The 26,114-nt window shown below is 46.6% G+C and overlaps 1 protein-coding gene across 1 annotated transcript in view; it reads right to left on the bottom strand.

Annotated features, from left to right (window-relative positions):
* Nucleotides 1-425: 425 nt before the first annotated feature.
* SLCO3A1 (solute carrier organic anion transporter family member 3A1) overlaps nt 426-26,114 on the bottom strand; it is a 142,117-nt gene continuing 116,428 nt past the window's right edge. Inside the window, exons 4-10 of the mRNA XM_059823994.1 lie at nt 24,983-25,246; nt 16,661-16,825; nt 14,486-14,684; nt 13,436-13,574; nt 8,910-9,085; nt 5,700-5,764; nt 426-1,249 (exon numbers count right to left, since the gene is read on the bottom strand). Of these exons, the coding sequence (XP_059679977.1) occupies nt 870-1,249; nt 5,700-5,764; nt 8,910-9,085; nt 13,436-13,574; nt 14,486-14,684; nt 16,661-16,825; nt 24,983-25,246 (1,388 nt within the window). The 3' untranslated portion in view covers nt 426-869. The remainder of the gene's footprint in view (nt 1,250-5,699; nt 5,765-8,909; nt 9,086-13,435; nt 13,575-14,485; nt 14,685-16,660; nt 16,826-24,982; nt 25,247-26,114) is intronic.

Here is a 26,114-nt window from a genome sequence, read left to right as displayed (position 1 = left end):
CAGAATCCTTCCCCAAACTAGCATAAATAAATCCTCCCTATGGAAAAGTGTCAGCTATTTAAGGGTTAACATAGGTTTGAAAATACGTTTTAAAAAATCTTATTAGAGGACTACACAGACAAATATTTGGAATTCATCTCCCTTTAAAAATGACAGCACGTTTGGCAAGTGTGAGCAAATGTCTTGAACTTTACTGGGTTGGAGAGATCTGAGCACAGCTATTCACAGACAACCACAAAGCTGCGATCTGCGAATGAGCCTCGGCTGGAAGGACTTGGATACCTCTGACAGCATTGCTCGCCACCTGGAAGGTTTCCAGCAGCTTTCAAGGTATTTACTGTGGGCTCGTGGCTGGTGACAGTGTGACTGGTGGAACAACTCCAGCACCGCTCCCTCTTTGCCATCACTGCGCGCAGTGGGTTTGAACAGCACCCAGAACAGCTAACCCTTCAGCCCAGGCTGTGGGGCTCCACGTATCCCTGGGGCCCGTTTGCAACCACAAACACCAATTCTGGCATTGCTATTATCACCTTGCTTTCTCTATGCCTCATGCCCAAGCCTGTCCGTTTGCCGAGCTCTCCGATGAACCTCTGCAGATGCCCTTCTTGGAAGCTCGTACTGTCATCAAAGGGGCTGGTACCCAGCCACAGCGGCTCCCTGCTTTCTCCATCACCCCACACGATTTCACAAGTGATCCCGTTAAAAGATGCTGTTCTCAAGAATCCTGGCTGGGTCTAACTTTGAGAAAAAGACAAAAGTTTCCTGTGTTGCTGTTGTTGTTTTGCAGTTGTTTCTTCATTCTCACTCTCTTCTTGTTTTTATTAAAAAGGACCCTTGTAATGTTAATATAGTTCACCCCTCCACAGTCACTATAAAACAGACTCCATATTTTCACACCACTCATGATCTTCAAGGTTATAGATAAATTTTGTCCTATGTGATTGATTTTGGGGCACCGAGTCCCGCCCCAGATTGTCTAGGGTGAGAGTAGAGGCAAAAAACTCACTAGTGCTGAGACCACCTTCGTGGTTCTTGATGTATCTTTTATAGTTTTTCCTCAAGCACTGCCAGGTGGTTGTATATAAGATGAATGCAAAGGACTTCAGGGCTATAGCAATACTAACATACAGGTATCTATAGACCACGTTGTCGTACAGCGCGCAGGCTCCTTGCTCGCCACAGAACGTGCTCCAGAACAGACACGTGGAGTCAATTCCAGCCCCAAAGATCAGCGGAGGTGGGATAAAACCTGTCAAAATAAGAGACACAAATCATGCTTTTATGATCCTTATGATAAAGAGAGGAGACGTGATTGCAGTGAATGGAAAGAGAGGATACTTTATCAAGGTTAATGGTCCCAGATGCAGCCTGTGATTCTAATTTTTTAAGTTCTAAATCAACCTAAACGAAGTCTGTGGATGAGTTTTTAGTTTGGACTCAACATCTACAGAAGAGATTCCTGCTGATATCAATCTGCAGGGAGGATTTTACTCAAGTTTAAGTGGCTTTTATTAAGCTTCTCATCTGCCTAATGAGACTGAGTGGAGGAGGACAGCCTTGCAGCTTGCTCTCTAGATATTTGTAATCCTGCAGTGTGGGGTGTTCACCCGAGGGATGTCACAGGACTCCAGTTCAGAGCCTGGTATCAGCTGGGGCACTGAGATCTCGTTTTGGACCCTTCCCTGACACAGGAGAAGTTTTCCTTTGGGTCTGAGGAAAAGAAACAATGGCCTCTAATAGATGCCAAAGAGTACATCTGAAAAGAGGGGAAAATTTCAGTGCGCCATTAAATGAAATATCACAGCAGGATTCTCCCACAGCCACTGCAGCTAACTGCTGATGAGCGTTTCTCAATCATAGTTTGCAGAAGAGCTGCAATCTTAAGGTAATCACTCCAATCTCATTTAACTAATAAAGGCAATGTTTTTCTTCTCTACTCTTCCCCATCCTACAGGGATATTGTAGTGGCCTCCCATTTCACATTACCCTGTGGGTGGTTAGGACATCCACATTCCAGCTTTGCACTCCCCAGCCAGCACATGTGCACCGAGCGTGCAGTACTCAGAAGAAAATGTGGATGTTCTACATAATGTAAACCAGTTCTCTTCCTTCTGCTATATTTACAGGGGGAGGCTGGAAGCAGATAAACCCTGGAAAAAACCCTGATCGATAACGTCAACGCTGTGGGGTAAGACAAGCAAAGGAGCGCATCATATCTACTGAAATCCCACAGCAGGTAGGCACAACATACCCTCGACAGTATCACTCCGTCCGTAGGCGCTGTGATGCCTGAGACTCTATAAATACATGTGTAGACAAACAGACACAAGGACTGCAATTTCTAGACAGAAAAGTGTTTAATCTTGGATCCAGTTTCATCATTAACCTGGATTTCCAGGCTTAAAAAAGATACCTTCCTTCAGCTTGTCATGAACAAAATAGTGACATTCATGACATGTATCCTAAGACTACAAATAAATTGGTTGTCTGCACTGTTCCCTGGGGTAACTGAGATCTCTTTATTTTATTTTGTTGATGACTAGAGCTCTGCAGATTTTGTTTGATCTTCCTTATACATTAATAAATGCAGGAGTTAAGAAAGGCTATATGGGCTTTTGGTACTCATTTTAACCAGTCATTAATAGCACAAATGTAGTAAATAAAAACAGATGATACAAAAGCAAGACAATCTTTTTGTTAGAAACACTAGTTCCAGTCATCACATCTAAAAACCTGGTTATGTTCTGGAAAAAACGTCAGTGCCAGCTCTCTGTTCGTCATTTCAATGACTGGAAATTCCAGACTGGGCTGGTTCTGCTTCTAAGTTAAAAGACGCTTTTTTTTGTTGAAACCAGTGGACAACCACACACTCAACCTGGAATTTAAAAATTCAGCTGGGCTTCTGCCGGAAACAAGCAAAGAGACTGTGCTGCTCAGTGCAGCTTGTGTGCACAATGCTGCACTGGCGCTGGATGCCACCTAAGGGGAGAGCATCCAGACGTGGCACTGACCAAGGACGCAGGAGCTGCACACTTTCTGGACTAAGAGAAAACTGCATTTGGATCATAATTTTGAGGTGTGAGCCCCTACTAGTTAACATGTTGAGAGATGTTGATACAAAACTTTGGAGATGCATAGGCTGAACTTCAGAAAGAGCTGTCATCCCCGTCTGCTGGCTTCAGCTGGCTTTCCAGGTTTCAAGATAATTTGGCCTGGAAATTGCTCCGTGTTAAGACTTGAGGGAGGACCTGTTTCACTGAACTCCAAAACTACACCTATGTGAATGCAGGCACGGATGTGGAAACCTTAAAGAAAAATACATGAAAAATTTCTAGCAACCAGTGAGTGTTTCAGGTCATTTTTACTAGAGGAGAAGACAAGAGACTCACAGGAACAACTTGGTGCCTAGACCCTCTGAGACAAGGCAGCTGAGGGGTAGCACTGCAGATCGGAAAATCCTTCTGAGAGAGAAACCCAGTGTTTTTGTCATGTTGGAAGAAGAGAGGCAAACAACATGGTCTCGTAGGAAAAACAAAAGGAAGCGCCTTGGTAAGTGGAGGCTTTGCTAGGATGCACGGTGAACACCATCCAGAAGGGATGCGTTTGGGATCTTACAAGTCTAAAACTCTTTGCCACTCCAGACATTTCCATTCCAAACCTTTGACTCCAACAGCATTGCTTTACACTCTTCTCTGAGAAACTGCAGTAACACTTTTATATGAAGACACTGTTACGCTGCCCTCTCACTGCAGAATTCCTGTGGAATGAGATAATACGTCCAGGAGGATACCGGGAGAATTCAGTCGTGTTTCATGTTATTACAGTGAATATTAAAGAGATTCAATCATGTTTTACCTCTTACTGCAAAGTGTTGCAAAAATTTCTGCTATACTTATATTTCATTGCAGAAACTGTAGGGCTGTATAAAAAAGCTGCTTCTGTCTTACTGAAATCTATTAGCTACGATTGCACCTCCGGGTCTCATACCTCCTATATTTAATACTCTCCTTTGGTTTAAGAAGCAGCTATTATCACTCTCTGCTTAAGTCAAAGCTTAAAGGTGAACTGAAAAGCTTTTAAAATAAATCAGTAAAGCTATTCTCAAATCTCAGGCTGTTAAGGGCAAAATTTGGATACCCTTGCTCGTATAGAAAAGTACCTTTTTCTCTTCATTTTGTATGGGTTCAAGCTACATTGCTGATATGCTTCAGGATGTATTGTCTTATTTCACGGGAATTCCTTAGTGACAGAGCAACATATAAGGATTTGAGTTTAAATTCTTACTACGGCTTCTTTACTGGAAAAAAAAACCTCCATCTATTCAACTTCAGCATACACGTCTGAGCCTGGTTGTAGGGGAATTTGAGATGCTGCTATCTCAGGAGGTTCTTCTCTTTTGAAAGGAAAAGAGAGAAAATCTCCCCCCTTAAGTACTTTTTCCTTTGGAAACAACAGCTCACAGCCATCCTTCTTGCACACTTGCCTGCTGACACTCCACGTTCAGCCAGCGAGAGCTGAAGACAGACCAAAACCCGAGAGCAGCACCGACAGCTAAAGAAAATGCTGTCTTTGCAAGGCTTGAACCAGAGCTGACCCAAGTCAACCCAGAAGCTTCCCTTTGAGTTATGTGAGCTCTGGATAAGATCGCTTGATGGAACTTTCTGTACGACTGCAGCTACTTCACCAAGAGCAATGAAAATCTAATTGGCTTTATCGTAAACTGGTCTGGGACCACCATGTCCCTTTCAGCTAACAGGAAATAAGGGGTTACAAAAAATAATAAATGAGGTCACTTATTCACAGCGATGTACAGTACTGTGGGAGTTTTGGTCCCCTACTTCCTAGTGTCTTGCTGCAGCCTAGGAGATGGCATTTTACTCTCCAGCTCGTTCCTTTGAGACTGCGGAGTGTCATGCAGGGAAGGTACTGCCTATGCCCTGCTAAAAAAAAGGTAAATTCCACCTCCACAACGCGCAGAAACCACATGCATGAGATGGACCCACAAAATGATGGATCAGAGAGGATTTTGCCCTGAATCATTGAGATTAATGAGCTGAAATATAGGAGCTTTAAAATAGGAGCCATTTCTTCAAAAAGGGAAAAAAATCCTCCACCCAGAAACAAGACGCAGGCGAACAACAGCCCAGTGTGTTCCTTTTAATTCATACATGAGAAGCACATACCGGTCCAGAGGAATAGCCATATGCATTTTAATGGGATATTAACCCACAGGAGGATACAAGGACTCAGCCGGTCTCATTTCACTGTTTCCCATACCGAGAGACCCAAGGAAGGGACAAACACACCATGTAACACCGGTCCTGTCACTCAGAGGAGGATGAAAATACAATCCTTCTATTTCAGCAATATGCAATACAGCAGTAATTTTGCAAGCTGCTGACATGTTAATAACAGCTATAGAAGAGTAACTGGTTGCATGGGACCATGGCAGAAACGGTCATTTCTCATGCAACACCGCGTTTTCTTCCATTAGCACAATTGAAATGGCAGGAACAGTGCCTTCAGGAGCCTTGATGCAATATCCTTCATAGAGAGGACTTGGACTCCGTTGTGTCAAACCACACTCATAACAACCACAGCACTGCCCAGAGTAGAAATCAACTTTTGCACGTTAAAAATACAGTTTTCCATGAGGGAGGAAAGGATGGGAGAGAAGGACATGAAATTTTTGTACCTACCTAGCAAACGAAGAAGCAGGAAAAGCACCCCCAAAGCATAAGACTTGAGTTCTGGGCTCACGGTTCTGTAGGGAGGAGGAAGGGAGAGAGTGAAATCGATTCTTGTTGTTCTGCTTTGATTAACACACCCCGTGGCCATTCTGTGCTGTCAGCCAGGATGCCACCACCACCTCTTCAAAAAAGTCATTAATGGGGTTTTTCTTCTCTCTTCGCCTGAACTGCCTACAGCCCCAAAAGTAATTGCATTGGTGATAGGTTCAGGAATTTAGCTAAGTCATTAATAACAACAGCTAATCTTGTCATTGGATGGGGAAAAATGAAATTCCCATCCCAGTAAATCATCATTTACAAGCTCCCTACCATGCTTTCAAGGCTCCAGATGTTGAGAACTGGTGGGAGAGAAAACTTTTTGTTCTGAGGCTTCCCAGACTACTGGGAAGAAGAGAGAGAAGGGAGGGTGATGGACCAAAAGTTTCAGCCAGCTTGTTAAATCAAGCCTCCCAGTGAGGACATGCTCAGGAAGACTAGTTTTCATGGCCATGAGTTTAGCATGTGAATTCTTTTATACTGGAAAGACAAGGGTTGTGCTGCCTTTTGCTACAAACACAACCCACTCTATCGCATTAGTGTTATCCTTCAAAGGTGCTTTAAAAAATAATTCATGGCTTTCTAATATGCTTAGCTCAAGGATGCTACTGGCTAAAGTCATCCTCTTGGGGTAGGCTCAGCAAAGCCTTTGGAATTTCAGAAATCATTAATTTGGTCTTAAGTCTTATAATAGCATTTTATGTCCCACAGCATATAAAGGCTGGGAAAGCAGGGCAGTGATCCCCATATGAATAGATTCATCACGCAGGGGAACTTTAAAGGCCTAAGCTGCCTCTTCCATTAGCTCCTTACAGAGGTCTGCAGGCAGCACTGCTAGTGGCATCCATGGTGGCAGTGGTGGTCCTCTGTATAAACACATCGGAGGGGCATTAGACAATACCAGTAAAACAGCAAGAAAGAACAACAGGTTTTAAGTTGAGAAGACCGTTCTGATCACCTGCCCCCATCTCACACATCACACTGGCCATGTAACATCGTACCATGATTCCTTCATGAAGCCTGTGACCTCTGGCTGAATTTCAGCAGAGTTTTCAGGCAGACCCCCAGGCTTGATAGAAAGCCTTTTTGCTGTGAAGCATCTACCCTTGGAAAAACATTCCAGTGGTTAATGCCTTGGCTCAAATAGGAATCTACAGTAGGGTGGGGAATGAAGGAAACAAAAGGAGTATTGAAGTTTATTTTATGGACAAAATAGATTACCATGTGAAATATTCACAGTGGGTTTTTAATCAGTGGTGGTGTCCATTGGTCCACCTTTTTGTATTTAAGACCAAAGTCAATCCCCATACCTTAGGGCGGAGTAAAAGTTGCCACCTGACAACATCTCCTTTTCTCACCAACCACAGCAGTGAACAAACGACTTGCCTAGACAAGACATCTCATTTGTAGACACTGAAGTTCATTTTTAAATTAACCACAGGCACTGCCGATGCCACTTGTCACTGCCACGGACACCAGGGACACACTCATATGCCACAATTTTCTTTTAGCAAACCAAGATGGCAGTTGCAAGATAGTATGAGGTATTACATGGTGAGCTCTTCCCCATACATTTTAGTAGCTATCAGTGATTCTGAGGGCAGCATAGTTACTGATTTGGATGTGCGAATCGTTTATTTCCTACAGCTGTGAGCTGAATAGTTTTAATATTCCATTCGCTTTTCTTATTCCCTTGCATTCTGCTTCCTGGCTGGCGACTGGCTTATCTCATTTGAAGTTGACACTAAGACATCTCCATTCAGGATCCTACAGGTGCTGGCAGCTCCCTTGAACAAAGAACTTTTCAAACTTCAAATTACTTTTGCCACAATATTTAGCATGAGAAATTTGATTTCCCCTTAGCTACTGTAGATGCAAAGAGAGGAACGAACTAGTAGGTGAAATATCTCATTTTGTATCCTGCAGGGAGACGTGCCCTCACAGAGCTGTTCTGTCCGAGATCCACTCAAGAGTGTGTTTCTAATACAGACCTTATTGATTGAATTTTATTGGAAATTTCCAGGCAGCAGAATGGATCTGCTATTTATGCCTCTGGTTATTATTCTCAGTAAGTGACAGCCCAGACAGATAAGTAATTCTGGATAAACGTGGGCTTAGATATATACGTATATCATAAGGTGAAGTGTTCCATGTGTCTGGAAATAACATAAGGTCAGTTATTTGAATGAGCTACTTTTGCCCACCTATTCATATGAGCTCAACTCAGAGATGTCCTTCAGACTTTCAAGTTCCTTCTGTTCTTGGACTTGGTCCAGGGTGAGAGAAGTTAAACTCTAGGCAGGGGGGTATTGACCAAAGCTAGCCTTTGCTGCAGCCTTTCATCTTTCCATGGTTTCCAAGATCTCCAGGCCATCTCTAAAAGTATCTTTTTAAGGCATTATATGCTGAGAACATGGGGATGCAATTCTGCCCCTTTCTGATGCAGTTGTAATGACCTTACTGCCTGGACTGGAAGCTGCACATCTGTATTTCCCTTCTCATGCTAATCCCAGCCTTCATAAGAACAAGCCTGCAACCTTTCTTGGCAGCATCCCTGAAGGGATCTTCTTGGTTTGCAAGCTCAGTCCTTCTTCACTCCCGTTTTACCAAAGCTGTACTCGAGCAACTCCCGTATTCTCTCTAGCAGGTCAGTACTGTAGGCCACGGACGAACCAGATGCTACCAAGCGAAATAGTGGCTTACAGAGGGAATTATTTAACTAACGCTTGAAACAACAGGGCTGAAATTCAGGCAGGACTGCTCAGGCTTTCACATCCCCAACTCCTGCGTGTGTGTAAAGGCAGTAACATACAAGAAAGCCTATGCCCATAGATCCTTACTTGCTAAGGAGGTTCAAGATCTTTTGAAAATATGGGCAGCTCTTTCAAGGTGTCTCTGGGCGTGCTTAGTCAAAGGAGGATTTTCTGATGGCTTGAGCAGAGGTTCAGTCTAAAGTCATGGATCTGGGGACAGTCAGTGCAGCCTAAAAGGCAGAGGTCAGGGGCTGCGCGGCACCCTCGGTTCCCTGCAGCTCCCAGCGGTACCCCATGGTCCCCCCAGCCCTGCTCCCACCTCAAGAGCAGCCCTGTCAAGCTCATCCATTCCTCCCGGCAGCGGTCCTACCTGATGAGTATGATGACTGACGGCGTCTGCGCCATGGCCCCGATCATGCTGCAAACACACATCACGCAGAGGAATGTCAAGAAGGCCTCTTCGCAGCCGGGACTGGGGCATTTGCCAGGAACGACGGTGGCATTTTCGGCAGGGACCGAGGTGAGGCATGAACAGCCACTGAGGTTCTGCAGAGGAGCACAGGGGTTCAGGAGAAGGGAGAGCCATGGTCCCCACCACCTGCCCTCTGTAATGAGGGCTTGCCAACAGCAACTCTGAATCCTCTAATGGTCAATTAAGTAACTCCTAAGTGCCTATTTGAGGGTGGTTTGGAAAGAATTTCAAAAGCGTGTCAGCTCTGATGCGTGCTACCAGCAAGGGAAAGCTGTCCCTTGGCTTGTTTCTTTTCTTCTGCTCCTTTCAAGTCTCTCCCATAAATGTCACTGCGACAAAATTATTACCAAGTTATACCCCTTTGGAGGAGAATAAAGAAACGATCTGTGTCCCTGCGACAAGGAAGATCCCCAAATTATGGTTCTAATTACTTTCTTATTTACAGTCATCCTCTTTGCTGTTGCAACTAAACTGAAGTACATTAAAAGCAGGTAAATCTGCAGCCCTGTTGCTGGCTGTGGGTTCAGCGCCTGCTTCCAGCACTCCGAATCCTGGGAAGGAGTCACCCACAATGGGTGCTGCGGCTCACCAAGAGCTGAACTATCACAGCTTGGCAGCACAGGCACTGCTGGACTCAAGTGCACTACAGGGCTAATAAATGACATCTGGTCCAGAGGGATTTGTGTTGAGCTAAAAGCTGAAGTCAGGCAAGATAAACTTTATCAATATGTGATCAGAAGGAGGGCGAAATGACTGCATTTTTCTTTGATCTCTCCCGCAAGTGCAGGGTGTGAAAAGAAGCTTTGTTTGCCAGCCACAGATTTCGGGATTTTTTTTTTTTTTTTCTTATTTTCCAACTCACCCTCCTGAATTTCTGAGTGGGGGATGTCAGTACAATTAAGGTGCACAATACTACCAAGAAATCCCTTAACGAATACAGAACGAAACGATCATAAATGATTCATGGCTTGTCTTCATCAGCCCGCTGGGTTTGCAGGTCACATGTTTGTAAGAGGAGTAACACCATAAAAGAAAACATATTGGAAAACAGCTGTATCTCCTCCCCTTACCCTCTACCAGGTTCAAGAACAAATTCCTTTGCTTTTCTGCTGGGGTCCCCTTAGGACCATACAAAAGCACACTTTCTGGTTCACTGCCTCCAAAGATAAGGATCCGGGGGGATACTACTTCAGCCTTTCTGACACCAATCTCTTTCTGCTGCGTAGGAGTCAAATGATTTTCTTCCAAATAAGCGCACAGAGGGCAAGAGAGACCGCAGTGCAGAACTCCAGGAGAGCTGGAGTAGACATGCAGGTGCCATTCCAGCTGGCAGGCAATAATTAACATAACAAATTCCTGTGCTGTGAGTTAGAAGCTACCACCTGAAGGCTTCGAGATGGTGACAATTAGCACCACTGCAGTGGTGTTCGCACAGAGGTAACAGGAATTTGTAGTTCCTGGCTCTTCCTCTAGTGCGTTGCTAGCAACCAGCCTGGACACAGCCCTGTGGACTAAAACCCGTCTAAGTCCAGGAAAGTACATACCTGCCCTGAAATATCCTAGGACAAAATTCCCATCACAGCAAACACGCAGAACTGGCTGCTTATTTCCCATGGGTTCTCCTCAATAGAGAGAAAGTACCTGTTTCTGGCAATGGTGGGGCAGATTCTCCTCCCATTGGTGTGATTTTTTACTTGGTGAACAAACCACGAGGCAGGACCCCACCTCCATTGCCTGAAACTTTGCCCCTCAATCTGCTTTTTTGAACATTTTGCACCAAGGTGCTAGCCTGAAGTACTGCGAGTAGTTTGTACCAACTCCGTCTGCTTGCTTAGTGCTGCACCTCATCCTCACCTGGGAGGTCTTTGATCTTTTATTACTGACACGCTATACAACTCACAGATATCAAACAAGGAAACATCCAAGATGGGGTTTTACCTTTGTCCTGTGGAGAGGCAACTTTTTGCTACCCATGCCAAATTGCTACAGACTCCCTTGTCTGCAACCCCACCACATTCAACCACACATTACCACAGCCTTCCACTGCCCAGCAGCTTGCACACCCAGATTTTCTGTGTGCACGTGAAGCTGCACAGATGCAGAGTCTGCACCTTTAACAGCATCCTGAGTTTGTGGTAATTATCTACGCAAATTACCCGTGTTTTTAATTACTCATTTTTTTAAACCCTGGCTCCGACAGGGAAGGGACAGGCTGGTACTTCAGTGCAAAGCTGTGAGATGCCAGCACGGTAATGCCAGGCTGGAATTCATGCGTCTCCAGCTAAAAGGGGATACCGAGAGAAGCAATGGCATCAAACAAACAAGATGCACAGTCAAAAGCTTCATACGCAAGGGTCACTCCCAGGAATGGCTTGAAAGAGAAATTCCTGAGGGTGTCAGATCTCTGCCTATCAGCACCGATACTCTATGGCTTTTTGGATAGGTGCACCTCTGCAACCAGCTCAGTAAGAGAGAAGAAATGAAAAAGAAAAAAAACTGAACTACTCATTGCTTTTAGAAATTGTTCACAGAGGTAAAGCGGAGAGAGGCAGTCAGAAACGTCCAATGCAGTAAAGTTAAATAAAGCATTCAGAGAATTTTATGTCCCAGTAAAAAGCAACCCTTGGCTCATCGCAAGCATATAACATTCACAAGACCCTCTAGACAGGATTATGGGTTTAAAACCTGGTTTGGCAATTTGGCTTTGCCTCAGGGCCACTGCATGGCCAAACTGGTCCACAATTCTTGATAATGCCTTTTCCAGAGGATGCTATTGCTTCACTAATTTGTGTTCAAAATGTTACTGCAAAAAACCCCACAAAACAAAGTGGTGAAAAGAACCCCAAGATGATGACGAAAAGGCAAAATAAGAAAGAATGCGTAAGAGGTTTGCTCCTGCAGAGCACGAGGTCAGGCAGCTGCAGACTGAAGGGGCAGAGCTGAATTTTCATTATTGTGCTCCTTCCAGAGGAGCCAGAGATTTGCCCTGAACCACACGGTGAGGCGGTCACTCCCGCGCTCCAGCTACAGACCGCATGGGCTGTATTCTTGCTAAGGGCTTGGTGAACTGGCGAGACACTGTTCTGCGTGCCCTGTACAAGCTGGCTTCTTGTCAGAATGATCATGTTGCCGCCCCAGGTGTTGACTTGTCTCTTGTCAGGAGGAGGAAGAGGGCAGGAGGTAACACCTTCGCATGTGCCACACACTCGTGGAGTCCCTTGTGGGGTCGCTGAAAGCACCTTGAAACTGTGGTATTTTCAACGGGATGCCTACATTTCTGAGGCTGGATTAGGAATTCCGGAGAGAAGAGGTTTATGCAGGATGAGGTCCCAGGTCATCTGGGCCACGAGGCTGTGCTTGCTAGCAGCGAGCTTGCACCTCCGCTCACCGGCACCTGCAGGCGGTTTGTCTCTTTAGGGCAGGAAGCATAAAGGCGTGGAGAGATAACAGCATGTGGCGAGCACTGATGTCCCTGCAGCCACGAACGGTCACTGCAACCAGGCTGACCTCCCATGGGCTCCACACAGGCAGCGTGGCAGCGGTCACCGTGCCTGGCACGGCCCCAGGCAGGGAGCAAGGACCACAGGAACTCCACCTGTTCCCACCCATGAGAGCGGCAGGCACTCATTTTCAGTGTAACCCAGAAGACATTAGCATTTCAGCAGCAAAAAATGGTAAAGCAGGCTTTTAAGATATTGTTAAAAATTCCCCACATCTTCTTTACATAGATATGGTTTGGTCTTTAAGAGTTTTCTAAAGGAAATAAACTCCTAGATATGGAGAACTGAAAAGTGCAGAATGTCTTTGGATGGAGTCTCTGCTCCCTTGACAACTGCTCTTGCCGCTGCCTCAGAGCAAAGCAGGGAAAGAGAGAGAAGCAAGAGGAGTGGAAGGAAAGCTTAAACAAGGGTGAATAAAACCAGGATCTGGTCATATGTGTCTAGGAACCAGATTCAGGAAAAGAGCAAGAGGAAAAAGAATAAAAAGGTTGGGCAGGGCAAACACAGGCAGATGGAGAAGCAGGGAGATGAGGAGCTGCAGGAGAAAAGAGAAGCTGGTCCCACAGCCTGGGCTAGCGAGCTCTCGTGAAGGATCTGGGTTCTGCCAGTGGAAAACCGTGCAGCTCTCCTCTCGTGTTCCTTGCTTCTGTGCTGAGCTGAAAGACCAGAGGAGGAAGAGGATGGGAAATCCCATCCCGCTCTGTGGATGACCCTGGCAGATTGCTGCCGGACTCAGCGGGCATTTATGCAACAGAGTGAAAAATGACAGCGGCTCAGGCGCATCTGAGGTATGAGGTCAGCTTTTGGGGGTGTAACCACTGCTGGTTGTAAATGAGCTACTCTACCAGATACTCACTAATCTCACTCACTCGCGCTCACAGAATTGTTGCTACAGGCAAGAGGTCCCGAGGAAAGCCCACTCACCGTGCTGCTGCAGCCAGCAAAGCAGGCAGATAAGTATGTGACCCCATCTGCCCCACAGACTGGAGTGAAGGAATCAGTTTGGCATTCACAGTTGTTATTGCAGGGGGAATATGGGTCCAGAGATGAGGTTGGAGTTGAGCTGTAAGAGAAACACAAGGAGAAATTAATGGGCAGTGTGATGGTATCAGCCAGCTTTTCCAATCATTGCCACACAAAGATGGCTGTGAAGAGGAGTAGTTAAGGCAAACAAATGACAAAAAGCAGGGGGTAGGCTTTCCGGGTCTCAGCTTTAAGAAATGCAGGTTACAGCCTCTCCCTGGGGACAGAAATGCCATGGCCAGTAACCCTCTGCAACAGGAAATCTAATGCGAGGCTTGGGCTGCGTTGTTACCCCAACGAGAAGCCCCAAGCAAACTCAAAGAGATGCAGTGGAGATTGCTCTGTATTTTTCTAGAACAGTAACCATGAGGAGCTGAGAGCCTGAAGTCATCATCTTCTAAAGAGTTGCCACTGTGTTCTGAGGAGCACCAGAAAAGAAAATACAGAATAACTCTCTCTGAGTCCTGTGAATGCTACAGGGCACCGTGCACCTCATTTCTCCCATTAAAATGGGCCTGGAGCCATGCATACTCTCTCCTCACCATATCTGAACTTCTAGGTATCTAAAACCTGGTTCTACAAATTCCCTTCAGGCACTTAAATAAATGTACAAAGCAGAGCATGTCCCTCCCTGCCAGGAGAAACCACATGGTGCAGTGGACCCAATGCTACGTAGGTGGCCATGGGTGCAGAATCAGGTTTAGTACCTTTCGATTCAGATTGACCGATTTTAGTAGACCTCCATGTTAGCTGCAGGTACTCAACCCTCACAGCGACGAGTGGCATGAAAACATCCCAAATTAAGAGCCCTATACAGCATTGCCTTCTATATGCTTGCTCTGTATGGTTGTCTAAGGGCTGGCACTGCCTGAAGGCTGCCTGTCGAGGACAGTAACGTGGCATTTACGTTTGTAAGGCTGAGTGAGATCCTGAAACTCTCTGGGGACTCACTTGTTTCCATAGGGAACAGTAACCCCTGCCACAGGTCCTGTGTCGCATCCCAGGAAGAGGAAAGACACGTAGCAAGCTGTGGACACCAGGTTCACCAGCATGGCCATCCTAATGGCTCCCAGAGCAGACAGGCTGAGCTTCTTCACCAACAGGCCACCCAGGAATATGCCCAGACACGCACACGGGATTGCTGTCATCCCTGCAAGAGGAAAAATCAGTTAGCAACAAGTGTGAGCAAGGCTCACTGAACCACACTGTTACAGCTTTTTACCTTCCAGCAGAGAGACCTGTGCGCTAGCATGGGGAAACCTTGTAATGACCAACTGCTGGAGTAGCACCAAGCTGGGGTTGCCCAAAAGGAGAGCAATGGATGCAAATGGGTATGCTGCCTTGCACAGAGGAACTGGGATCTTCTGCCAGTTCTCATCCATATTGGAGGGAGATGCCAAAATTGCTGAGATTGGCCCACCCTAACCTAAGCAGCAGCATCTCTAATGCTTTCTGCAACAGTTGGCAGACAAATAAAGTCAAGAATTTTCCGAGGTGTCTAGAGGCTTTGGATGAGCCCTGCTTGGTATACTTGACAGGAGCCTGATCTTCAGAAATTAGGCAACAGTTGCATTTGAAAATATGAAGTCTTCCTTAAAGAATCTTCTTACTGTGAAATGCAAAATCAGTGCCAGAAGTGACTTACTTTCCAGGCACAGAAAGGCATTATCACACTAAGCTTGCCTGGGTTCACTTTTATCTCTTTGCTGCCAGTTATACTCCAGACCTTACCTACCTGGGCTAAGCTTAGAAGTGCATCCAAATCCTGGCATTTCTGGACTTCCATAAATGCCATGTGGGAAATCTGGTAGCAACTTGCAACTTGTTTAAATTAAACAACCTGTTGTGTGGACCATGGAAGTATCAAAGTGTCCTCTCCCACTGCTAGGTCAGAGGCAGGACGTGCTCTGGCTCAGAGGTGATCTCCTCTTTGCTGACCATCCAGCTGTACTCACGTGCTGACTAGCCGGGCATCTACCACCAAACAACGCAGAGGTTCTCCTTCTCCTAGTGGGTCAACAGTGAAGTTGCTTTCCTTCGCTAAGTCTTTAATTTTCAGGAAAGATGGAAGAGCCTAACACCTTTGAGACCTCTGCACTTCTGTCAAATCTATTAAAATTCACCAGTGGATTCCTGTGTTGCTTGGGGAGGCAAGACTGACTGCAGGGAACTGGAAATCCAGGCCAAAACCAGAAGATATCAAGGAGTTCAATGGGAAAATAAGTAACTGTCAGGAGAGCAGCTTGCAAGCTCCTTATTTTGATATTAAGATCCACCCATTTCATGATGTCCCAGTTTTTGACAGATCACTGCCAGCTGCCCATCTGGCGAGCTGTGGTTGCAGATCATCCAAGATCAACTTGCAGATATCTTAATTGGGTGCTGCCGAGAGAATGGCTGTCATAAACAAATCGCTGGGCCTGCTTGGGAATGAGCAGCAGGAGAAAATAAATTAAGATCCTGCCTGTGCATCTGTGTCCTGACAGGGAATGTATGAACGTTGAGAAATATATATATATATATATGGGAAACCGCAGCAGCATAGCATGGTCAGAGAGATGGGGCATTTGAAAGACAACAAAGTTGCACTAGCTCGGTATCTGAACTGCTGATTGCAATCCCGTCATTTCCAATCCAAGGAGAAAGGAGGGACTAGCAGGAGAAAATGGGTTTCCTAACCCAAATGGAGATGGGCTGGAGAACTCTGGGATAACTGAACCATGAGGATGGGCAGCCTGTCACTCAGTGAGCAACTGCAGTCTCGGGCAACCAAATGTCCCAGTTTGGTTGGGATTTCTGCTGTTCTTCAGGGCCATCACAGACTTCCATATCCTGGATGCATCATACCACTTCTCACACAATGGGCTCGGCTACAGGGGAACTGATTGCAGCGGGCTGCAGCGGAGAGCGCAGTCAAGGAGGAAGGATGCCGGAGGTCTGCTCTGGGCTCTGCAGCCAAGGCACAGCTGGAGCCCAGCCCACCCGCTCACGGACACATTTCTAGATGTTGGGCAAGCCACGTTTTGAGCAGCTTAACCAGTGAGCCTCACTGTGGTTACCAGCCATGCTGAACACTTCTAAATGCCTTTGGACGCTAGAGATTTGGTGGCCCCTGTGGTTACTCACCCAGGAGCTGGTTGGCAGATGAGGTGGTGAGGTTGAACTGCTGCTCCAGGTACTTTCCCAGGAAAGCGGCAAAGCCGGCCACCACTGCGATCTCCATGCAGGCCGCCAGGACGATACAGGTGAAGACGGGATTGGAGAGCAAGTGCTTAGTTACTTTGGGGATCACTAGAAGAGAGGAGAAAGGGAGAGGTGTTTTTGTGTACTCGAGGTGCTGGAGGTACCTTGCTGCTCCCCTGCAGGACAAACTCACTTCAAAACAGGAGTAATTTTCTATTCTGCACAGACAAGCTGGTTGAAATGTGGCAACACCAGAACAAAGTCAAACGCCAGAACAGTGTCATCTGAAGATTCAGATAACAGGAGGGCGCAAAAAGAAGTCACCTGTCATGTTTACATCTTACAGATGATTTAGAAATTCTGAAGGATCAGTGTTTTCCAACATTGCTTTTGTTTCCCCCATAGGGAGGTCAATCAAAGCCTAGTATTCTCTTTCTCCTTCTCCTTTCCCTGCCAGCTCTCCACGAACAACGCTGAGCCAGCCGATGGGTGTCATGAGTACTGTACTCAGCACCGCACCAATTCTTGCAAGCTTTCAGACACAAGCTAACCCAGCTCACACACTTGGCCCTTCCTTCCTTCTTCTGCCATCCAGATTTGCTTCATTTTCTTATTCCTATGTAACTCTGGCTCACTGGCTGAGGGAGTTACCCTCAGGTACAAGGGACCTCACGCCTGGGACAGGCATGTTAGCCTGCGTGTTGCCATAAACCAGAGCTTCACCAGCCAAGCAACACCTTCTACGCAGACCCCACCAGCCTCGGTGGCTGCAAGGGTGAAATGGGAGACGCTGAGCTACTCACACACACACTTGCTTTAGTTTCATGATCTTTTGCTCCTCCCTCCCAGATCATTAGCATCCAGAGTCCTCTTCTCCCAGCCCATCTCTATTTCCGATAAGCAAACACAAGTTACCTTACAAAGGGAAATCTGGCTAATGAATCAGATAGCACATTTTCTACTTCAGCGAACATTTTAATTATTGCTGAGATAACACCACAGCTTGAAGAGGAGAGCATCCCAGTACAGAAGAGAGCCTTGCTTTGTCTCAATACCTGATGACTAATTTCTTCCTGAATTAAAAGTGAAAATCATTAAGTTTGAAAATTACCTTGCTGAAGTGTAGTGAAGCCTCAATGGACCCCTATTTGCATTTTGAAAATCCATCCCCCACATCCCCTACGGTGTATGAGGGTCTGGCAGATGACAGATTTCTCTGGTGTTGGCTTCTGTTTTCCCTTAGGGCTTTTTTTGGTGCAAAATTTAATTGCACTGGCCTCAGCAAATAAACGCACAGCTCTTTGTCAAGGCTCTGCTGGGGTGCCCTTGGTTCTTTCTTTGGGGGGAAAAACAAAAAGGGTTACAATCCGGTTTGATCCAACCTTTTTGGAAGGGGCCACTCCACAGTTTCTGGTCTCTTTATATCACAAATGTTTTTTCACGCTGTATAAAATTCTTGCTTCCTGAGGATTTGCTGAACATAATGAAGGTGCAGGAAACACAGTATTTTTTAGTAGAACGGGCGGGGGGGGGAGGAATAAAAATACCATGAGGGAGGAACAGGGGTGGGGGGACTCAGACGTGCGCAGATTTCAGAAGCCACCTGCTGCCGCCTTCAGTTGGCGGCCACCTACAGAACTTCTCCTTCTTGCCAGGAAAAGGAGGGAAAATGCAAAGGTGGACTTGGCAGCACTGAGCTTGGAAAGCCATATTTAAGGTATTAATGCCTGTTGTGCCTCTGGAGTTCAGTTTGTTCGAGATTAATGGATTCCTCGAGATGTAGCTTTGTGCCAATTCAAATGCAAAGACACAAAGGTCTACCTCTAACTTCATCCACCAAATAATAACAATGACAGCCTGTCTTTTGCAGTAGGGAGTTAAAGACCATGCATGGACATTTATTTCTGAAGTTGGCAAGGCTGGTACCAAACCACCATGCATTGCCAAGGTTGAAATCCATCCTTCAAACTTAAGGAAGGGCAGCAAAGATTCTGCAGAGTTATTGCAACATCTCACACAAAAGAGGAGCCCTCATGACTACAAGTCCCATCACTTCATCATTGCTTCTCTTCTCTGCGTGTCCAGGTGTGAGTTTTCCAGGACAGATCCTGTCCTCCACTGTATGTTTGACCACAGTGTACTGCAACAGGGCTCTGTACCAGCTGGAGGGTACGACACAAAACCCAGTGCAAAGAGTGCGGAGGCAACACAGGCAATGCCTGGCAGCCTCCGCCATCTCCGCAGCCAGGGCCAGCTCGTTCCCTTTAATTTTCTAAGGGAAATGACAGGCGGCTCCCCACAGAAATGAATATCCTTTCATCTTGCTACTGCCACCCGTTAAGATGAATCATTTGACACCTGCTGCTGCCTTATCTCTCTCAGTTCTTGGGGTGAAATACCTCTGGGAACAAGATTAAAAGTCAGCAGTGAAGTTTAAAAATCTCTCAATAGACTAGAGTGACGTGCTTTCAGCTGCCTGGCATATGGTGCTGGGTAGGAAGAGGGAATGGAAAATGTCTGATGGGGGACAGCAAAGCCCTGGGGAACACAACAGTTAAGCATGGCGCTTCTTCACTGGAGCTGATCCCAGCAAAAGTAATGATAAACCTTACCCTGCACCTCGTTGGCCCAAGGGTTAGCTGAGCACTTTGGAGCAGCTCTTTGGAGCTATAAATCTGAGGTTGAAGTCCATTCGCCAAATGGGAAAAAGGAAAGGTCTTTTGGATTCAAAAGAATCTCAAAATCTACTTGGAGAACCCACAAGCTGTATCAGACACGGCACAGAAAGACTAACCCTCCCACGCTCAGAAGGACCAGCTAATTTAACATCCTTATCCCAATGCACCCAATACGCTACAGAAACGATGGCAGAAAAGTGATTCTCATTGCCGTGGCAAGATACACTGGGAAGAACAAGAAACGTCAGCCTTTTTTCACTGCTGAAGCACTTAAAATGCAACTCTTCAGACCATCCACGTGCAGTGCTGGTCATAAGAGCATCCATGGGTTGGAAGGGACCCAGGAGGATGTCTCAAAGTTCTCCAACACTCCTGCCAATCCCTTGACTTCTCACCTTTTAACAACCCAAGCAACACCGGTGCCAAGGCATCAAGCATCCTCCCTATCTCCTGCCAAGGGGCCAGCTGTGGGTGACAGGCCACGGGCTTGACAAGCAAACACACTTATGTACACCAAGTAGCTTTGATTTGTCACTAAACATCAGGGAGTACCGGGGATAATTGGCAACCTCATTACATGAGGTTTAACTACTCTCCAGAAACGACAAACTATAATCATCACGTTGGTGCTTGAAATGAATTGTTTGGAACATTACAATCACCAAGGCCCCTTTTTCCAGTTGGAGCGCCCTACAGAGACGTGTTTTCAATTTGCAGTAAAGATGAGGAACACAGAAAGCAAAGTAATAAATTAGACGGAGGTTTACAGCCCAGTCCACCTAGGACAGTGCGGTGAGGGAAAGACGAAACGTAGCGTTGAGCCAAAATACTACTTTCTAACAGCAGCATAGGCAGCAAGCCTCAGATCTGAATAGAAAACAAAAAGGCAAAATCTCCACCTGGCTTGAGGAATAAGGGATGAAGAAAACAGTGCCGGCAGCAAGAAGAAAATACCTCCCGGAAAGGGGCAGCTCCTACAAAAGAGAAGATGGGGTAAGGCAAGAGGCGCTGAAGATATCTGAGGTGAGTTTAATATGCCAAAGTCCACATGGCCTTGGCAAAATTAGTATCACAAAGGATATGAAGGAAGAGGGTGACACCCATGTCAAAGAGGCTTCTTGACAGATACAAGCTTGAAGCAACAGTAATGTTCTCAAGCATGGAAAGCAGGTCCTTCTAGTCTATCATCTTGCCTCCAGCAACCACCTTTGCTTGACTTCAGAGAGGGACATAAACCTCCCTCACCTGTGTCATGGAGGTCGTGGCAAGACACAGCATCTTTTCAGAGACAGACACGCTCTGCCTGACCTCAGCTGCTGCTCAGCTTCTGTCCCAAAGTGTGCAGGCTGAAGGCCTTTCTGAATTAATCAAAGCTTCTGATAACAAGGATGCTGGCTTTGAAACAGCCAAGAAGAACCTGCCAACAAAGCCCGCACCCTCAGGAAATCCAAGCCAAAGGGAACTCGGAGACTGACAGGACCTTATGTGGGGCCTTTTATGATCACCCACCATCCCTTACTTAAGATTAGGATTTCCCAGCAAACCTTTTAGGTGTTAGTAAGGAACCAAGATCCAAATCCAAAAAGGCATTAAGGTCTTGGTACCCGTCTAGATCTGGGCCAAAGACTCACTGCTCTGGCCGTGAATGAAGGTACAGATGGAGCCCTCTCCAAAAGGTTGCCACTATCACCCATTAGAGTCACGAGTTTAAAACTACTCATGTTAGCCATTAATCCCACTCCATCCTACGAACTCCCACTGAGGACTACAGGCTCTCCATGGCCTGGGACCCCCCTGCAGAGCTGAAAGCTTCAGGCCCAGCGCTACATGTCTTCTCCCAGAAGAGCACTTTTGGGGAGAGAAATCCAGGATTCAGAGCAGCTCCCTCTCTAGGTATTCAGCAGATTGGAACACAGAGCAGGAAGGAACCGAACAGAAGACAAGACAGCTGTCAGCTGTACATCCCAGCTCTCCTACGCTCTTGGAAATGGAGCTGGACAGAAATCAAAATGTTTCCAAATCTAGGGAATTTGCAGTTTTGAAATTCATTTAATTCCACAGTGAGTTTGCTTTTAATTGCTTGTGAGTGAGCTTCTCTCTCCAAACCTGAAGGATTCCATATCAATTTCAATCCTTTTAGGTTTTTAATCTCTCTCGCTAGACAGACAGGCAGAATGTAATGATTTTCTGGTTTAAATCATTGCAAAACAAAATGCATTTAGAGCAGAATGTTTCAGGGATGTTAAAGATAAAGCCAAGGAAGCATTCTGAAACCGAATTTCATCAGAACTGACCACTCAATTCAGTAGAAGTGACGTGTCCGTATGAAAAAAAAAGGTTTTAACAAAATATTTCCAAGCACGTCCTGGAGCAGGTGGTGGGTTACAGGCAGCGTGTTAACACCGAGTGAGAGGGCAGATGCCGGACAGACACGAGGAGAGGGCACAGCCGAGCATCGTCTCCGACCCCGAATAGCAGAGAGGTCCCCAAGGCAGACCAGAGGTAGGAAAGCAAAGCTGTGCCCCCAGGACAGCAATGACTGCTGCAGCCCATGTCTGAAGTGCTTTCACAGACCATAAGGACAGCGCAGGACTGGAACAAACCTGCCAGACTGCCAGCAGAGAGCAAAGAGCAATGGCAGCATTTATCCATCTTTTCCCTGCTATTAACCCTTCGCTCCCCCGTGCTCCCAAATGGATTTGCTTTGCTTAACTGAAATACCGATCAGGTAAAGCAGCGCAGGATTCATCCACCAGTTTAGCAATGGTAAGCACCTCCCGGGACTGTCCCTGAGCTGACATGCCCCTGCCAGCGTCGCTGTGCAGAGCTGTCGTTGCAGCCGCCCGCTGCCTCTGCTGCCTTTGATTGCCTCTTCACCTTTTGCCATTCAAAGGCACCGTTTTTGTTTCAAGTTCGAAGCTCCTCTTAAGGATGCTTCTTTTCCCGGCATGAAAATACCCCACAGGAAGAGATGCCATGGCTTCCTAAAAGCTGGGCCCTCCCTCCTGTTTAGAGCTTGATAGCGATGTAAAAGACCTTTCGACACTTCGAGCAGGTTGCTTTTACTTTAGTCCTAGCTTTTGTGTGTGCTAAGGCTAGAGACAGGCAAGGAATCTCACCCAGCCCTGCATCTCACTGTCTTTCAGCAGACCTTGCAGTGTCTCGAGCATCCTCCCCCGTGCCAGCCGTGCCGTGTTGCTGGCTGAGAGCCGTGACCCAGCTGGGAGCGTGCCTCCAACCGGCACCACCCTGCTTCCTCTCCTGCCACGTCCACTCACTTGCAACAGTCACTGCAAGGCTTGAAAAAAAACAAAATAAAATACAAAATAATCAAACCCCTTCAAGAGCCAAAAGGGAGCTTCAGTTCAGCCTCCAAGGATGCACTGTTGATACACAGTGTGTTCGCACAATCGGTCCAGAGACACAACTCCTCCTCCCCACACTGTGCGCAAGATGATAATCCACACCTCCTTGCAGACATAGACTTACAGCCGGCACACACCTGCCCAGGACAGAGCTGCAGAGACAACACTTCCTAAAAAGGAGTCAGAGTTATGGCCACACAAACCCCAATTAGCATTTCCACCCCCAACCCCATGTACAGGTACGTCCTCTGCCATTCAGCTTCACGAATACACGCAAACCCCAAAGGCCATAATAGGACAGAAGACATGACTATGCATACACACATATATTTTTAACCCCTGTGTATAATTACCAGTCCTTTTTATCCTAGGAAAAAAGCTAAACAGTCTAACTTTCCCCAAAGGAAACTTTATACACTCAACAAACAGATTAAGGATACCAGGTCCCGCCACATAGGAATGCATATGTGTATTTGAGCTGCTGGCAAAATAATGTATATACACAGCAAGATTCAACCCACCACCTTAAACACTTCCCATCAGGAACGAGGGAGGCACATTTGCCTTCCCTTGCTGTACATGTCTGAACACCTCCTCCAGGCAGGCACTTTAGCAAACACGACTCTTGACCACATTCTGACTGTGACAATAGTGGCAAGGGACTTGAAAGGAGATGTCAGCTACTAACACCGTGTTGTCTGTGGCAGCCTCAAAGGCATAACTAAAAAGGTCATTCCCTGTCTTATTTGATGTGATGTAAATTGTATTTCAAAGTCCATCTACAAAGAGACTTCTGGAATACCGACTGATTCGAAATGGGGTTACCTGCAATGAGAAGGCTAACGTAGAAGACTGTGGTGCCCCCTGATGTAATCAATACTTTGAAGCTTACGGATGTGGCAGTTTAATTTCTCTACTTCAATGAGCAACAGATGCTCTAGCAAGCCCCCCATGGCCTACCTGTGGGCAAGAAACTCAGCTTTCTCAGCAGCATCCTCAGGCAGAAGTGCTGCCCCTCCATGCAGCAGGGACATGCCATAGTCTTTCATTTCTCTAGATGAAAACCTGCAAAAATTTCCAGTGCCCATTCCAAAAACTCAGTGGCCAGAAGCAGATGCTCTGATGAGTCCACAACAAAACCCACAGAATTATCCAGGTGGACATACCATGGGAAAAGCCCATTCCTCAAACCTGAGAAAATCCTTGCAACAAGGACGAAAGGATGAAGAAATTAATTTTACCGACAAATTGTCAAACAATTTATCCCTTTACATTTCTTTTGAATTTTCTCATCAAGTCAAAATTTCACATCTTTGACCTACCCTTAATGAACGACCACATCAACTATCCGAGGCATTTTTATATTTAAGGAAACACTTTCTTCCCCAAAGTCTTTTTTTCCTTCCCACCTGCACCTCATTCAACTCCCAATTAAGGAGACTGCAAAGGGAGTAAGTGGTTTTGTCCTCGTTTATCAAAATGCATTAGGCAGTAATGAAACCTGCTCTGCCACAGTGACAGAGTGGGAAGCAACCACCAGCGCTACAGAACCACCCTCTCAGATGAAGGATTTTCCAGTGCAGCCTATAGAAAGTACATCCGCCCACACTCTCCCACAAAATGCTGGATCCTTAGCTGACCTTAATTAGAGGCAGGTCCTTTTCCACCACTGCAGGACACGATGTGGGGTCTTCTACTCTAATTTGCTACAAGCCATGCTCTGCCCTGCCACTTTGCTGCTATTCTGGGCTGGTATCTACCTCTTCCCCATCCCACTTTAAGAGCTGCGGTGGTGCCCAGCATCACTGCTTTGTATCTGGGATTGCTCCCAATTTCTTTTAACCGCCCTTGCTGGCTCGCTCTCCGTTTCAGGAGGCAGAGGGGAGCAGGACAGTAGACTGGAGAGAAGTTCACAAATTGCTTTGGCAACTGTGTTCCCCTTCATTTTTTTATCAACTCTACAGGACTATCGTGCATTCCTGAAGCTTTGTAGTTTAAAAAAACCCCAAACCTTTCAAGCGGAACAAAGTCTCTTTTTAAAATGAGGACAATGCCAGAGATAATTAGAAGCTAGGGACTGAAATTTCAGGATACTGAGTTTTGTTGGGGATTTTTCTTGGGGTAGAGGTAGATAGCCCAAATCAGAGAACAATTATAAATCCAACCAGCTGTTAACCTGTTGCTGACTCTCACAGAAATCATGACAAGAGCCAGTGTCGTACCTCGCAGCTGCTGGAAGCAGGTCGTGCTGCTCTCCCCGTCCAGTGCGTGCCGCAGGACCCCATTGCTTGGCTTGGGTCTCTCATAGTCCCTCTCGGGAAGCATGGCCTGCTCGCTCTCCCCGGCGTGCTCTGGCCGCGGGGGCAAGGACTGCGGGAACCCGAACATCGGCAGGGACGAGAAGAAGAGTAAGGCACCACACAGCAGGAAGCCTCCCCACCATGCACCGATCCACCGAGGGTCATCCGGGGTGATGTCCAGCTTACCTGCAAGGGCACACACGCACATGTCAGTGGCTTGGCTGTGGGGAGCGGAGGACAACAGCATTAATGATCCCGTAGGCTAGAAGATGGTTGTTGGGGGCTCTCTTGGCTTGTGAGGGGCCCCCAGACACAAGGTGGGGACCCACAGTGCATCACACATGCATACCGTGTGTGCCACCAGCGCATAATGACCTCCAACTGCAAGAGATCCTTAAGACAGGCAACCCATCGCCTTGTCTACCTAGATGACACATCCAGCTTCTGCAACATCCTGAAATCAGAGCTTCTCTCCAGTGTCTTTGGCTCTGCCAGCTCTAGGAAGCTGCCATGTACCAGTCAGTGTCGTCTGTACTGGCACAGAAGTTTTGGACATCACTGGCCTAGCATGTCAAATGTGCACACACAGCTGACATACCCAGCTGGCACAAAGACCTTCATGGAGAAGCAGCAGCACAGACAAGGACACTGCATCTCCATCCTCGCCCACCCTTTTTTTCCAGGAGGTCAATGCTCTCCCTGATTTGAATTCACAGCCCTTTTCAGCAAAGGAGAGAGGGACATTTGGGCTTTATGGGCACCTGTGACTGTGTAGAGGGTGAAACAGTCCTAAATATTGGAAAAGAAACCCATCCACTGCATCAAATGGGCTCAGAAAGGTAGAGAAATCATCAGAAAATTAAGAAAAGCAAAGTAAAATGCAAAAGTATCCTGTAGGCCATCACTCAGCAGAGATAAGGAAAAAGAAGGCTCTGGAGTCAGTTTGGGGGAATCAAAACGAGCAGCAGGAGAGAAGAAACTGTGTTCCTAACAGCCGCCTTGCTGCCACAGCTGCTTGGTGAGCCGGTGGAGGGTGCCCAGCGCCGGAGCTACT

The sequence above is a fragment of the Gavia stellata genome, chromosome 13 (assembly GCF_030936135.1).
Source record: "Gavia stellata isolate bGavSte3 chromosome 13, bGavSte3.hap2, whole genome shotgun sequence".
NCBI lineage: Eukaryota > Metazoa > Chordata > Aves > Gaviiformes > Gaviidae > Gavia > Gavia stellata.
This window is presented reverse-complemented; position numbering and strand designations above follow the sequence as displayed.